Source organism: Mus caroli, chromosome 4 (genome assembly GCF_900094665.2).
Source record: "Mus caroli chromosome 4, CAROLI_EIJ_v1.1, whole genome shotgun sequence".
In the NCBI taxonomy this organism is placed as follows: Eukaryota; Metazoa; Chordata; class Mammalia; order Rodentia; family Muridae; genus Mus; species Mus caroli.
In genome coordinates, this window is record NC_034573.1 from 111,597,933 (window position 1) to 111,614,816 (window position 16,884).

General features: G+C 42.9%; 1 protein-coding gene and 1 non-coding gene across 2 annotated transcripts in view; both read right to left on the minus strand.

Annotated features, from left to right (window-relative positions):
• The window catches only part of Zmpste24 (zinc metallopeptidase STE24), a 39,209-nt gene extending 23,245 nt beyond the window's left edge, over positions 1-15,964 (minus strand). The window contains exons 1-5 of the mRNA XM_021160898.2: positions 15,591-15,964; positions 13,421-13,567; positions 4,943-5,029; positions 911-1,027; positions 415-567 (exon numbers count right to left, since the gene is read on the minus strand). Of these exons, the coding sequence (XP_021016557.1) occupies positions 415-567; positions 911-1,027; positions 4,943-5,029; positions 13,421-13,567; positions 15,591-15,713 (627 nt within the window). The 5' untranslated portion in view covers positions 15,714-15,964. The remainder of the gene's footprint in view (positions 1-414; positions 568-910; positions 1,028-4,942; positions 5,030-13,420; positions 13,568-15,590) is intronic.
• On the minus strand, positions 1,586-1,750 carry LOC115030942. The gene has a single exon (XR_003836539.1). It is a non-coding gene; the product is annotated as a U1 spliceosomal RNA (small nuclear RNA).
• Positions 15,965-16,884: the final 920 nt, after the last annotated feature.

Here is a 16,884-nt window from a genome sequence, read left to right on the forward strand (position 1 = left end):
AGCCTGGGCTACAGAGTGAGTTCCAGGACAGCCACGACTACACAGAGAAACCCTGTCTCGAAAAACCAAAAAAAAAAAAAAAAAAAAAAAAAAGAGTTAGGATAAAGAGAAGAACATCCGAGGTGGTCAGTCAGTTCTCCTTTATATCCCAAAGCAGGAACTGAGAGGAAAATGTATATGGGCAGCTGGTTACATGGAAACCTTCTCTTAGGAACAGCGGTGAAAACTAAATCCCAGTAATGCCAAGGAACTTTTGCAAAAGAAAATGAAATAATTCAAGAATAAGAGGCCATGAGTTTGAGAGGGAGTGGGAGAACATGGGAAGAATTGGAGGAAAGAATGTACATGTAGTATTAATATATGAAAGTCTCAAATAAATGAATAAAATGAGCAAGAAAGGAAGGATCTACTTACCAGAGAAACAACTAATGTGAACAGCCAGGCATATATAAAAAAGTAGTCACCTCCAATTTTAATAATGTAAAGCAGAAGGGCAGACACAGGCAATAAAATACATTGAGTCACAATAAATTTTTTGATTGCATCTTTCATAAAAAACTCCAAAGTCTGAAAAAGAAAATATTACCACTATTAACTGAGCAACACGTTTATTTTAAAAGCAGCTTTTAAGTGCTTTTAAAACACTTAAAGAACATAAGGTAGGCAGCCTAGGACAATAAGCAAAAGTCTTGCATTTCATAGTTCAGAACAGAATGTAACTACTATTAGCTGGCAAGCAGTAAGGGTTTCTATCAGGACCTTAGACTAAGGTCTTTACCATATCCATGGCTTTTTTTTGTCCTCAGTGGATTCATGCTGTAAGATAGCAGTCTATATCTAAATTCCTGTCAGCGTGGGACTGAAGCACAGAAAACCTTCATACTAAACACCCTGGTATTCCCTGTCATACCTGGTGATTGAAGCCATGCTTTTCTTCTATTACAAAAGTATTATACAGACTCCAGGGCAAGCCAGTCAGTGCACTGAAGAGTGTGGCCAACAGCAGGAACACCAATGACTGAATGATCTAAGCACAAACAAGAAAGGAAGGGAACCATCAAGTGAGCTGAAGCACAAACCAGCAAGTACACACTGAATGCTTGTTCTGCCCCAAGCAGTGCACTCGATCCTGTGGGAAACAGGCTGTAGCAGCCTGCCCTTGGAAAATGTTTACAAGGCATGACTTGAAAGCTACCTGAAGTTATAGGGACAAATGGCTGGTAGGATTTGGACAACAGAGAAAGCAACATATGTTAGATGGATTCAAGGAAGACTTATTCTTGGGCTTCTTGTGTATTGTTGAGGCAGGGTCTCTATGAAGACCAGAGCTACATGGGAAGACCTTGCCTCTGCCTCCTCGGTGTTGGGAATAAAGGGATGTGCTGAATTCAAGAAACATTTAATGAGCTTCGCAACTCATTAAATGCAACTTCGAGGCCACTGAAATGGGGGAAGAGAAATGACATTTAAACATTTTTGTTTGTTTGTTTATTTTTTCAAGGTAGGGTTTCTATGTGTAGCCTTGGCTATCCTGGAAATCATTTTGTAGAACAGGCTGGCCTTGAACTCTTTTTTTTTTTTTTTCCAGGGGAGAGTGTGAACACAGTTCACCACTACCACAAATTATGCAGTTGAGTGTCCCGAATTTGAGGAAAATCGCAGGGATCAGCACATCCTGAGTGGAATGGGTAAGCCTCAGCCTGAGAAAAAGACCTTCATGATCATGGTATCTCCCCTGCCAGGTATGTAGCATTATTGTTTTGAGCAGGTCTCACTATGTAGCCCTGGCTGCCTTGGAACTTGCTGTATAGACCAAATTCACAAACTGCTGTGGCCTCAAATTCACAGATCTGCCTGGCATGGATGCTTTGCCTGCGTGTATGTATGCCTATGTATGCACCAGCACACACATGTATGTGTACTATGTGTGTGTTAGTGTCCGAAGAGGCTAGGGAAGGGTGCTGGGTCCCCTGGAACTAAACTTTTAGTTGTCTGCTATTATGTGGGTGCTGGAAACCTGGGTCGCATTTTTTTGCAGGGGTTGAGTGGGTGGAGGACAAGGTCTCTCTCTAAGGACCAGAGAGACTAGCCTAGAACTTGTAATTCTCCAGCCACAGTACCTGGCATTGTAAAAATAACTTAAATAATTAAAAAAGAATGTGGTTGTCTTGGTCTTTAAAATTTTTGGTCAATACCCAAAATTACTAATCAGCTTTTAATGTGTAGGGAAGTAAAAGAAAATAACAAAACTAATTCAACACCTTGTTATTTTAAAACACGGGACAGGGGTTGGAGAGATGACTCAGTGGTTAAGAGCACTGGCTGCTTGCTCTTCCAGAGGTTCTGGGCTCAATTCCCAGTATCCACATGGCAGCTCACAATTGTCTGTAATTCAAGTTTCAGGGGATATGATACTCTCACACAGACACAAACCTAATAAATCATTAAAAAGATAAAACACTGAGGAACATTCAGGACTAATCTCTCTTTTTTATTCTCTTTTTGCAGTGATTTGAAGGGAATTTAAACAATGCTCAGCTCCTCTCATGCATCTTATTGCACAGACAGCCCTCTCTGGAGAGATGTCATACAGCTGAAGTTAGATCAGCTTTTCATGTTTTATCCTTTGAACTTCAATGTGAAATATCCCCAAAGGTCCTTATGCATGGGCTTTCTAGTATCACTAGTTCTGGGATAGCTCCATCTTTTCATTACATCCATGGCCTTCACTTGAGATGATCAAGTTGCAGTCATACAGTCCTGTGTAGCTCTAGTGGCTGACAGGAGCAGCACTGGCACTCCACAGCCAGCGTTGGGGCTGTGGTGTAGTCCATTAGGCTGGATCTGAGCCTCACTTTCTGCCATCATTTTCACTTCTTTGCTGTACTTTCATTCGTCAGCCAACTCTGCCTTCCAATCATCTTAGCTCCCTTCAGTCTAGATCTGTGTCTCTCTGTGTCTGTCTGTCTGTCTGTCTGTCTGTGTCCGTCTCATCACTGTTGTCCAGTATTGTCTTGAATGCCTAGGCTGAAGCGAGTTTCCAGCCTTAGTCTTCCATATAACAGACCAGAAATGTGCACCACTGGACCCAGATCAACCACTTCTTTTTATAAATGCTGGAAGAGAATGAGGCATTGCGCTTTGAATAACATATACAGTAACCAATGATGTAGACTGATGGAAATACTGACATGACTACTCCTGATTACCACTTATATCATGATCCATATACTGACCAGCTAACAGGGAAGTCTGCAGTTTATGTAACTATTCACATAACACACTCTGGTAACTGAAAATTGGGCCCGTGTTGAGGGCTGGTGTTAAAACCACACTGTGGTAACTTACATATGTATATATCAGAACTACACAAAAATGAGGACTCTAATATCACGAGCCATCAAAGAACAAAGTCCTAGCTAAATAAACCAACAGGAAACAACCCTAAGTCATTATTAAATGCAAAATTCATACCTCAGAACATAACATAAAATATCCCAATAAGATAAAGACTTACTCCCAGCTCAGGAGCTAATGGCAGCTAATGGGTGCTGAGAGAGAGAAAGTCACTTTTTTTTTTGTTAGGGCTGGAAGGGAGAGCAGCCATTAGCTGCCCATGGCCTAGTGGATGTCCCTACACATATATGCACATGGGCTGCACTGACTTCCTCAGTGGGAGATGTGAGTGTTTCTTCCTGGCACATGTAGAAGTTGTATTTACTCATCCAACAAAGTATAACTGCTCTGAGCCTGCAAGATGACTTAGATGGTAAAGACGCTGCCACCAGGCTTAACTAGCTGATTTCAAGTCCTAGAGCACATATGGTAGAAGGAGGAACTCCTTCAAGTTGTCCTCTAACTTAGACACACACACACACACACACACACACACACACACACGTCTTGCTGCTTTAGGAAGGGGTACAGGATGAGCACAGTTAAAGTCAAGGGCAACCCACCCACACAGGAGGTCCATGAATTCCAATAAAGAAAGGAGGTAAAATGACTTGGCAGCTTCCAGGAGAACAGGTTACAACACTCATTACAGATGGAGAATTCGTTTAACACTTTGCCCAGAAGATAGACTTTCTGTCTTAATTTAAAATGCCTGTTTAATGTGCATGCCGCAAAAGTATCTGCTAAGTTCCACAAAACAGGGGTTCCTACCATTGCATAGGGTTGTTCCTAACAAGCAGCTGTGTAATCAAGACTACATTTCCCAGCTCTCTTCCATGTGAATAAGATCAAATGACTGCTTCACCATGTAATGTGAACACAAGCTATCATAACCTTAGCATTACAGAAATTAAAAAGAGGGCATGATCTTCCCAGTGTCACTGGATGATGAACACTTTTAAAAAAGAAAAACAAACAAGCATAAAACAAACCACCTTACTCCCTGACTCAGCACACAGAACAAAGTCACCTGCTAACTAAAATACTTAAATTAGCTATTATGTGATAGGGAAATAAACTGTGAAGTCACTAGAATTCTGGAGTTATAGTAACTAACTGTAGTAGTTGAATGATATGGCCCTCGTAGGCTCACATATTTAAATGTTGGTACTGTTTGTGGAACTGTTTCCTAAGATTCGGAGCTGTGAACTTGTTGGAGAAGGTATGTCACTTCCTCTTGGTCTCAGCTACACCCAAGCATCATGCCTGCCTGCTGCTATGTTCCCCAACATGATGGCCATGGACTTTGAAATGGTGAGCTCCAAATTAACTGCTTTCTTTTACAAGCTACTTTGGTCATAGTGTTTTGTCATGGCAATAGAAGAGTAACCAAAACATATTATGGTTTATGCTAATCCATGCACAGACAAGCAGTGCAGAGACCAAGAGGCAAGTCTACCAATGGTAGGAGCCAAAAAGGCAACTTCAGTGTAAAGCTTACCAAGCAAAATAAAGACTGAACAATCCAGGTGAAGGAATCACATACCTCGTATTCTGGTCCAAAGCCAGCAGAACTACAGAACTGCCCAGAAAGTCTCCAGAGGTAAGGGATTCCTCCAAAGAGAAGAATAAACTGTAAAACAAAGCAGATTGTGATCACATTTGAACAATCTTAGCAACTATCATATGAAAGAATGCATTATAAAGAAAAATAAATAAATTACAGGAAAAAGGGGGGCCATGACTTCATTTAGAATAAAATATTCATTTAGAAGAATAAAAATCACTGAGACACTAAGTTTAGACCACTAAGATATTTTTGCCTAAACAGTGTATATGGGTAAATTGTATACTATGTAAATTACATTCCAAAAAACCTGTTTAAAAGGCAAACCCAGGAGTCTCACTTGTGAAAGTTGAAAAAAAAAATCAATATAGGGCCAGAGAGAGGGTTGAGTCAGTAAAGGCACTTGCCATATAAGCCTTTCCTGGGACCAGTGTAAAGATGAAAGAGAGACCTTACTTCAAAACATGGTTCTGACCTCCACACGCACACTGAAGCCCACCATGTCCCTCTCATCACACACACACACACATACACACATCACCACCACTACCAACAACAAATTAATTAATCTTTAAAAAGATTTAAAAATCATTCTTTTAGGGGAAAATAAAATAGTAGTCGCTAGAGACTGGAAGAGGATAAGAGAAATCAATCTAGAAATACGTTTAATAATGGATATCCAAGCAGTCCGTCAGTAGGGTTTAATTCAGGCATCTGTAATAAGTCAGTACTTTAGTCTACAATTTATGAAGTATTTCAAGAGAACCACAGGCCTAAAGGTTTCTGGCATAAAAATGTTTAAGGAAATGGAAATTCTAATTACCCTGGTCCGATTGTCATACATGGTATACATTTTCTAAATTACAATGTACTCCACAAATGTGCATACATATTATGTGCCAATTAAAACTTAAAGCTAGTAATGAGGAGAAATTATTAAGGAGTACAAAGTCAGAGAGAACAGACTCTGGTCTTTGTATAGTTGAATCTGAAAACAGGTAGAAGAGAGGGTTTTAATGTTTGTATCACACATATACCCCCCACTTTTATGATAATGCTAATTATCTTGATATCACTATTATTACAATGCATCAAAAATGCCAGTGAACCCTAGAAATAAGAATCATATGTGTTAATCATAATTGCTTTAAAAAGTAGGTAAAAACATTTGCCAAGAGACTAAAATGAAAACGTATCAATCACTTAAGCCTACAAGGGTTAAATGGTTTGTTCCAAATCCCACAGGTAATGAGCAACAGATGGAATTCGAACCAGGCAATATGGCTTTATAACTATCTTTTCCACGAGAGGAAAAGTGTCCTTTTCAGTCAGGAAAAAGTATTAGCTTGCAGTTGCTTGTCTGAGATATCATCTCATTATGTTGCCCAGGCAGTAATTGAACTCATGGTTCTAAATGACCTTCCTGCCTTCTACACAGCTGGGAATATGGTATTTACAACATGCCTGGTTAAAATATTGTTACTATTGCTAAAGAAGTGGTGAGTCATGTCCACTTACCAGACTGTGGAACAGAATTGGAGACTCAGACCTCCTGTGGTCAGGAAAAGATGAATCCTAAGGCAGGAATCAGGGCTTCAGGAGTTAGGCCCTTACCACTCTTTGTCTTGGGCAAATACGTAAACAGACATTCACTAAGTCACATTCTAAGAACATTAGAAACCATGAAGTAGCTCAAATCGTGAAAACAATGTATGTTTAGCAGCCTGTAATCCCATCTACCCAGGAAATTGAGGCAAGATCGCCTGTGCTACACAGTGAGTTCAAGTTAGCTCAAGAAACAGTGAGACCTTTCTGCGGTGTTGGAGAAACAGCAACTGGCTGCTAGACAGTTTAGTGGAGTGATTGCTTAGCATGCTTGAGGTCCTGAATTCAGTCCCTAGTTGGAAGGAAGGAAGGAAGGAAGGAAGGAAGGAAGGAAGGAGAGTCAGTCAATCAACTTTGGTGCTAGGGATGTGGCTTACTGGTGGAGTGAGCACTCCATGTATCAAGTCTTGGCTTCATCACTGGCACCACTTTAAAAAGAAACTTTGATGACTGCAATAGGCACTAGTAAGAATGAACCTGCAGAGATCACTTTGTCAAGAACCAATCTAGTTTTCTCCAAATAGGAAGTCAGGAACACAAGATCAAGATCAACTATCCTGGGCGTGGTGGCACACACCTTTAATCCCAGCATTTGGGAGGCAGAGGCAGTCGGATTTCTGAGTTCGAGGCCAGCCTGGGCTACAGAGTTCCAGGACAGCCAGGGCTACACAGAGAAACCCTGTCTCGAAAAACCAAAAAAAAAAAAAAGGGATCAACCAGTTTGTTTGTTTATATATGTATATATATTTGCTAGGGATTGAATACAGGGCCTTGGACTTAACTCTAAGCTGTATCTACAATCCAGTCTGAAGGGCTTGGGAACAGTCCTTTTTTATGGATTTATATCCTTCCATTTTTATATATGTATTGATGAAATACAGAGATCTACTTTTAAGTCTGTATATAAAGGATTGAAGACTGTACTCATTCACAACTTGCTTTTTTAACTACATTTTTTGTTTGTTAAGAGGCAGGGTCTCACTATGTAGATCCACTGTCCTAGAACTTGCTTTGTAGAATAGGCTGGCCTCAAACTCACAGGGATCCACCTGCTTCTGCCTCTCAAGTTCTGGGATTAAAGGTGTGCACCACCACATCTGGCCTGAACTCTATCCGTAATGATCTTTCCATGGTGGCCTCTAACTTTACTTGGGATTGCCAGCTGCTTCCAGCCACATTATACCTTTATTATACTTTCATCCACAGTACATGTGCTCTTATCTTTCTACAATTTCACACACATTTTATACTACCCATCTTTTATATTTTTGTTTTGTTTTTGAAACAGGGTCTTATGCAGCCAAAATTGGCCTAGAACCCACTATGTAGCCTAGGCTGATCTTGAACTCAGAATGATCCCCTCCGTCAATCTCCCCAGGGTTGTGATTCCAGGTGTGCATCCGCACACCTAGCTACCATCTGGAGTTTTACCAGCTGCACTGGTTTGCACAGGTCTCACGCACGGCTTCTAAACAGAACCACGAACAGCAGCACCTGAGGCTATGTCAGGAGTACACATTTTCTGGCCATAGCACAAAGCCTGGGCTGGCACCCAACAGCCTGCAGGTGAATCTAGCACTCACAGGTGATTGCTTAAATAAGCAGCTGACTATGAACTCTAGGTGCAAGCATTTCTACTTTGTGGCCATAAGAAACTTTGTTCCTAAAAGACACGCTCTGGCACCACTACCTGCCACAGGCTACAGCTGCTGAGCTAACTGACTTGGGATGGCATTACCTTTATCTTCCTCCCAATACTAACAAACGCTGTAGAATTAAGGACTTATACTGTTTTTGATAGAAAGCTAAAAAAGCCACTACTAAAATTCCAGCTTTTAAATAAACATTGAAGGTATTTAAACATGCCTTTGAATAATTTATGAACACACTTGGAAACTGCTGTTCCAAACCTTGTTGAGTTTACTTTGGGGACTAAAAAACAAGTACATAAGCTATAAACTTTCCCCATGTTGTACTCCTCACTGAGTATACTCCAGGGAGTCCTAAGAAAAAATAAGCACAACAGACACAACTCCAGTATTCTGACATATATTATCTCATTAGAGCCTTGAAGAGAAGACATGGTAGGGAGGTAACTGGAACACAGAAAGGTTGAAGTAATGCCCAAAGAAACCTGGTGGCAAAGTGCTTGTTAAATGTTGAGGCCTATGTTAAGTGTTTCATTGACTGCCTACTCAGTCCATGCCACTAGCCATACAAAGGTCTGGTGTCTATCCTCCTTTCTTTCTTTTTTTTAATAATGACTTCAAAGATTTAGACACACACACACGCAGAGAGAGAGAGAGAGAGAGAAAGAGAGAGAGTAGGGTATGTGCATGTGAGCACGAGTGTCTTTGAGGCCAAAAGAGGTCACTGGATCCCTGCAGCAGGAGTTTTGGGCAGCTGCAATCGCTTCCAGTGTGGGAACTGGGAAGAAAACTTGGATATTCTGGAAGAGCAAGCAGTACAGGTTCTTAAACACTGAGCCTTATTCTACTTGTCATTTTTCGGGAGAAATGAAGCTTAAAAAGATGAAACTATGCCAGTGGTGAAGGTTTACACCTTTAACCCCAGCACTTTGGGAAGTAAAGGCAGGCAATCTCTGAGTTTGAGTCCAGCATGGTCTACAAATCAAGTTCCAGAACAGTCCAGGCTACACAGAGAAATCCTACCTTGAAAAACAAAACAAAAACAAATAATAACAAAGATGAAAATGGTCATGTAAAAACACGCACAACCCAGAGAGCAAAATCTTGAGTTTAGCTGAGTCTAATGGGTCACTCTTGTAATCCTAGCAATCAACAAGCTAAGAGAATTCTTGCAAATTCATGGCCCATATGGTCTACATAGCAAGTTCTAGGATAGCTATGGCTACATAGTGAGACACACATCCCCCAAAACAAAAACAAAGAGCTGAGACGATGGCTTAGTGAGAAAGCGTTTATCTGCTGTACAAGTATGAGGTCCTTATTTTATTTTTTATTTTTTTTAAAAATGTTTTGCAGTTTGGGTTTGGGGTACTTTGTTTGTTTGGTTGGTTAGGTTTCTTTCTTTTTCTTTTTCTTTTTTTGTTTTTTGAGACAGGGTTTCTCTGTATAGTCCTGGCTGTCCTGGAACTCACTTTGTAGACCAGGCTGGCCTTGAACTCAGAAATCCACCTGCCCCTGCTTCCCAAGTGCTGGGATTAAAGGCGTGCGCCACCACCATGCCCCTGAGGTCCTTATTTTAGAATCTAAACATTTACATAAAAATCCAGGCATGTGTGTGTGTGTGCGCATGCGCGCGTGCATATGCACAAGCATATCCTCAAACCTCTAATCCCACTGCTTAGGAGGTAAGCAGAAGGATTCATGGAACTTGTTGGCCATCTAGTCTACCCAACTCGTTATCTATAGGTTCAGTTAGGGACCTGTCTTAAACAATTAGATGGAGAAGAGACTGAGCAAGACACCCAGTGTCAACCTCTGACCTCTAGACATGCTCATGCACACGTGCAACTGCACTGCAAACATTACACGCACAACCTGAGCTTGTCTACTCCACTCTTCTCCATTCCCAGCCAGACCACTTCTTGCTAGGATTACCAAGCACAGTGCCATAGTGTTAGTCATTCCATTTCTTGGAAGAGCTTTTATGGACACCTGTGAGATATCAGGTAAAGTTGCTCTCAGAGAGTGTGGGCATTTTTCTCACTAGCTGCTTTTTCACTATGACAATTGGTTATACAGGGCCTGCTTAGTTTCTCTTAGACGCAAAGCAACAAGGCAAAATGGTGTGTCTGTGTTTGTGTGTGTATGTCTGTGTCTGTGTGTAGTAAATTAATGTTCTCTGTATGTGTGTGGGAGGGCTAAGTTACTGTCTGCAGAAGTTTAGCCAAGTGGTCCTGAAAGATCCTGACAGAATGTAAAAGGTCACAGAAGCCCTGAAATTGGCAAGATAGATGTCAGTGTTAGCAGAACTAGCTTCACTGATTTAGAAAAATAGAGGTGCACAATGCTCTGGTCACTCCTTGAACCTGTGTGTCTGCCAATGTTTTGACCGTTCCTTGAACCCATGTGTGTGCCCACTGATGCAGCCCATTGCCAGGTGTTTGTGATATCAGTTGCTGGGAAAGAGTTGGAAAATCTCCCCAGCAACCACAGCCGGGCCAATCCGGAGTTGCTACACCTGCACCAGACTCTTTCCTTGTACCCCTCCCATACCCATTTCTTGAGAATAGACATCGTTTAGATCTGGAAATCCCCTACTCCCCCCTTCTCCTTTCCCCCCTGAGGGCCTATAAAAACTAGGACTCCTTTCCCCTTGTGGTCGACTCCTCTACCCCTGCATGGGATATGAGTCGTCCCCAGAGCTCTGGCTTTCTCCGAATAAAGCCTCATGTGGTTTGCATCAAGCGTGGTCTCTCGTGAGTTCTTGGGTGTCCGCTATTGTCCCAAGGCCTGAGCAAAAGGCTCCTCTCGGAGTCTTTCAGTCCAACTGCAATGCTGGTGCACGAACTGCTGATACTTCCTCCCCAAGCCAACCTAGAATCTGCTGGCATGGCTAGAAACCACTGATGCTGGACCAGGCAATGGAGTGAGCTAATGAGAAAGAGGGCGTGAAAGTCAAGGCCTCGAATCTGGAAACCTTCTGGACCGAGGCAGCAGTTTGAGCCCTATGGATCTCTCCTGAGAACACGTGGGAACCTGATTCATGGATGAGGGTTTTGTTTCTGGCCTGGAAAAGGTGAATTCGGGAATAGCCCCACCCCCCCTTTTGTTCCAATTCTTCTTGCCATTGTTACTAGTTTGAAATCTTTTTCCCAAGAGGAAGTTATCGCCTCCCACAACAAATACTGTCAGGAACAGGCAGGCAAGTGTGAACTTATCCATAACTGCCCCCTTCTGGCTCTCTCAGCCACTCAGAGTCCTTGGCTGAAGAGGAAGAAGAGCAGAGGGCCCTTGTTCTGGTGCTGGCAAAACTACCTCATCTTTCAAAGGCATCTGAATGCCTGGAGCTGACTGCAAACTCCCCGCCCCCCCCCAATCCCCCTGAATCCATGATGTGAACTTTGTGCCATGGATATAACCACCCCAGGCCTCTCCAACACTTACAGCCTTTTGTGGTTGGACTCCCACAACCTCCTGATGCACAGTTGCCTCACTTGGCCCATAGGGCCTGAACAGAGGCTTATCCTGTCAACTTTGGACCTGATGCAGCCAACTGCCCTTGGGTCCCTACACCCCTGGCTGACCTAACTTTAGTCAGAAAAGTGGCCAATGAATTGGGGCGTGACTCTCCCTACTTTGAACAGTGGGCTATGCACTTACAAACCTATTATGGCTGGTATAATCATCTTAAAGTGGTCTTGGAGCCTGCCACATTCTTAAACTGGCAGTCAGCCTATCAGGATCTGGCTGAGAGTCAGGCATGCTTAAATCTTGAATATAAGCTTAACATCACCCTAGACATGCTGACCAGCCACAGGGCATACATTAACCCAGTTACCTAAGCTACTATCTGCCAACATGCCTACTTCAACCAGGTGGCCAATCTGTCTTTCAAGGCCCTTGAGGCCTGCACTCCCAGAGTTCTCTCTGCCTACCTCTATAACTTTGTACAACAATCAGGTGAGTCCTTTACAGACTTTCTCATGAGGGTTACTGAGGCAGTAGAGAGAAGAGTCGATTTGGGAACCACCCGAGACATGCTTGTTTAAACTATCGGATTGGGAGGGTCTTAATGCCCTAACGTGAAATTCGGTTTGCCGAAGTCCATAATGATAACTTTCATAAATGGGTAGTAGCCATCAGAGACCTTGACAGGGCAGGCCCTAGAGCGGCCCTGACTGCCTCTATGATGTCCTGTTGGGTGAGAGGCAAAGATTCCTACATAAAATATCAGGATAGTTCCAAACACATCCTTATAAAATCCCTTCAAGGAGCCCTTGAGCATAGGGCACACCCATGGATCATTTCTCACATCAGATCCCACTCCAGGCTGCCAGGAGTCTTGGCTAAGGGCAGGGATATGACTGACTTATAATGGTTGTTGACCAGGGGCTCTTGGAACAGATGAGAGCATCACATAAACAATTTCACCTGTCCCCACAAAACTTACACAAGCTCTTGCCGGATTATCCATGAAACAACAAAAATATCTTGCAAGACCTTGTGCCATCTGTGCCCCACTTGCACCACTGGGGCCCCTCAACAGGGGAGGTGTCAAGCCAAGAGGGTTATGTCCCAGTGCTATTTGGCAGATGGACTGGACTCACTATCCCTCTTTTTGTAATCTTAGATATGTACATGTTACTGTAGATACTTGCTGCTTCTCTGTATACGCTGTGGCCTTGATGGGAGAAAAAGCCTCCCACACCATCAAGGCTATGGAATCTGCTAATCACCAAGAGAGGTGATTAGAGCATAGCTCACAGAAATTCGAGAGGCCTCTGTTTAGGCTTCGTCCTTACACCCTGATATGCCCTCCAAGATGGCTGTCCTTTGAGAGCTGGTAGTCAAAGATGGATAAGAACCTACTTGGCAGGTCAACCTAAGACAGGCCAGGTCCACTATACTGAAGGCCCCTGAGGTGGGGTCAACAAGGCCAGAGCAAAGAACACCGACTCCCACCAGGTTATCAAAAATAAAAACAAAAGGGTGGAAATGTAGAATGAACTTAGCCAAGCAGGTCCAGCTGCAATGCTGGTGCATACACCATTGATACTTCCTCCCTGAGCCAACCTAGACTCTGGCAGGATGGCTAGAGACCACTGACACTGGACTGTTAAAGGCTGGCCCCTGAAGGCCAGACCAAGCATTATCAAGCTTTAAACAATCTGAGACTTGTGTCTCCAAGAAATCAGTGACTCACAGTGCCTTCCACTTCTGAGTAGAGTCCTGACCAGAAGCTGAAGGTGCTTTTATCCAGTTGATACAGCCGAGATTTCTCAAATGTGTCTGAGTCCATGATCTGTTCTAACTCTGCTGGTACGTGAGTCGTCGTTTTGTATATCCTTCTCTGAAATATTTTGAAGAAAAAACACTTTAATGAATATTTCTTGTTACACAGTAGTAATTTGTGGTCCAACACTGAATGGTCTGTGGCATTAATTTGTCATGTAAGCTTGTAGAATTTGTCACATACATGTATGTCTTGCATTCAGTCAAGAACACTGACCACTGAAACAACGGACACAGGGAATTTTAAGCAGACAAAAACAATTCCAAGGCCAGCTAACTAGGTGGAATGGCCATCTGGGTTGTCAATACACTTTCAGTTTGCCTGTGTGAACCAAAGTTGTGACATCACGAGGAGACCATTCTTTCTGAGTATGAGGTATGTCTTACAATATAGAAAATAATGCATGAAAAAAGAGAAGTATGCTCACAACACACATTAACACATACACTTAATACTTTATTAATGAATTATCATTAAACTTGGTTCTAGAGGTCAACTTAAATAAGAATTAGGGAGTGACAGAAACATCAAATCTTTACAACAAATTTTCTCATTATGTCAAATTCTAAAGAGTAATTTCAGCCCCTGGGACATAACACAAGGAACAGATACCAAAGGTATAACAGACCTTCTATAATAGTTTTATAATAAATACTTTTCCTGTTGTATGTTAACAACAACAACAGCAACAAAAAGCTGAAGGCATTAAATTATAACCCTACAACAATGCAACAATGCCAAGTGGTCGTGGTGCATGGCTTTAATCCTAGCACTCAGGAGGCAGAGGGAGATGGATCTCTGTGAGTTCAAGGCCAGCCTGGTCTACAGAGTGAGCTTCAGGACAGCCAGGGCTAAACAAAGAGAAACTCTGTCTTGGGAAAAAAAAAAAAAGATGCAACTTTATCTATTAATAAAATATGTCAGATAAGTACTCAATTATCTCACCCTGCTGTTTTGATACTACACGTTATGTGTTTGCTTCAAGCAAGGGTACTTATGCAATTCTGAACTAATGAAGCTTTGAGTACCTAGCTACAGTAATTTTTAACATTTTGAACATACTAAAGGAAGAGACTGAGGTAGACATAACCCAACACTGACTGATTTTTAAATTTCAAACTTGCAATCCGGGAGAGTCACGAAGGGCTGGGAAATGTAGTTCAGTGGGAGATCACTTGCCTGGCAAAGAAACTCACATACAGTGTAAATTAGAAGAAAACTGCAGACGAAAAGGTCTGCAGAGCTCAAGAAATAGGTCCAGCAGTTAAAGGGGAAGGTTCTCAAGGACGACACAGACGAGTGTTGTCCAAACTTAGACACTGTAGAGCAGGCATAGACCTGCGCAAGTTTGACGGCAGGGCTGTCCTTTCCTTTCATTAGACACCAACAGCCTTGGGACCCATTATAACGTTGCAGATAACTTGTTTTGTTGTTACAAAGTCCATCTCACTTAAACGTTCACATTTCGAATTAAACTGTTAATTACGGCTATCTCTAGGGAAAACTGTTAGCTTTTCTACTGCACTATTTAACGTTTTAAACAAAAAAAACAAAGAGATATTTTAATGAAACACACACACACACACATTGGGGCCCCAAACAACATTAGCTCTAATGAGGATTTTCAAACGGCGTGCGGTTGCAAAGTATCACCAGAAAAATGGTTTCCTAATTTTGAGGTTGAGCATGGTAACATCAATATCATGGGAAGTTATTATTCTACAAATTTAGCACCTCCACTTAGCCTATACCAACGAGGCTTGGTCAAGTCCCGGTCCAAAGATTCTTAAGACGCTGTAGAGCAGGCATAGACAGGCTCAAGTTTGGCGGTAGGGCAGTTCTTCCCTTTCATTAGCCGCTTACAGGCTTGGGTCCCATTACAACGTTGCAAACAACTTCTGCCTTTCCAAAAACTCCTCAAAGCGGCAGTCACCATTAGGAAAAGTTAGGAAGCTCACCGGGGGTTACGGAGGGCAGGCTGGTGCTACATCCGGGCAAACACTAAGGGGCTTGGGTAGAGGTTCGGGCTGGCCTAAGGCTGTCCAGGGGCTGAGGCCGGGGGAGACACGGCAATGCTCACCTGCCGCTGTGCTAGGAAGGTCTCCCAAAGATACACCGTCCAGGAAAAGAGCAACACCGCCCCGAAGATTCGCTTCTCCGCAGGGAAGTCCCACATAGCGTCCACCGATGCCCACATCCCCATGGTCACACTATCTCACCCGCTCCTTCGGCGTGCACCGGTGCCTCAGCGACACGCGTCCCTCAGAAAGTGCCAGCGGTGTCACAACGATACGGGTCCCTTCCGAGGGCTTCTTCAGACGCCCATTCCCTCAGCTTTGCCAGCAGTGTCACAAAGACACGTTTCCCCCCACTTACTCCTCAAGGACCTACTTATTTCTGCTAGAATAAGACGCCCCACCTTCCTCACTTCCGCCTGAAGAATGAGCAGCGGTGCACCTGAAATATCCCTCCGGATTCTGCGCGCAGGGCTCCAATTCAAAGGTTCCGGCCTTCTTCCTGGGAGCGTCTGTGTGGTCGCTGCCTCTCCTTTGCTTTGGCGGGTTACCAGAGAGGGCAATGGACCCCGGTACTTAACCGGGCTGGATAAACCGGGTCATAGAAATATTCCCCCTAGAAGTAGCTGGGAAGGATGAGAGAGGCTCTAAAACTTTTCCTTCCTTCTATTTAGTGCCGTTCAAAGGTTAATGTGCATCTCCAGGATAACTAACCAAACGGGGCATTTGGGGTTGTTTGGCTTGTCTTGGAAAATTCTGGTTTTGGGAATATTAGAGATGAAAATGACTCTAGTGATTAGGATTTTCATTTACACATTTCATCTCATCCTCCCCAAGTGAAGTCAGAAGAGGCATTTACCTGTGAGTCCTGGGACTGCATTTCTAACCTCAAACAGGCAGGCTTGGTAGCCACTGCCTTTAAGCCTAGCAAGACCTTGTTTCAGACACACACCACCACCACCACCACCCATCATTACACACCATCACAGCTCAGTACCTTTGCCTTGGAATTCAACAATGAAATGGGGTCACTATGACCCCTGTTAATACATTGACTTTACTTGAAACGTGAAGCCAGAATTTTTCTGACCAAAAATATTTAATTAATAGTTTCTGTGAACTAATGTTGTCACTTTGTATAAACATTATTTATAGTGAATTGAAAAATCTTTAGCACCAACTAAAATATGTAGATCCATTTTAAAATATGGTGAGATTGTGATGCTAAAGATGTTGAGATTAGCCGGGCGTGGTGGTGCACTCCTTTAATCCCAGCACTTGGGAGGCAGAGGCAGGTGGATTTCTGAGTTCGAGGCCAGCCTGGTCTACAGAGTGAGTTCCAGGACAGCCAGGGCTACA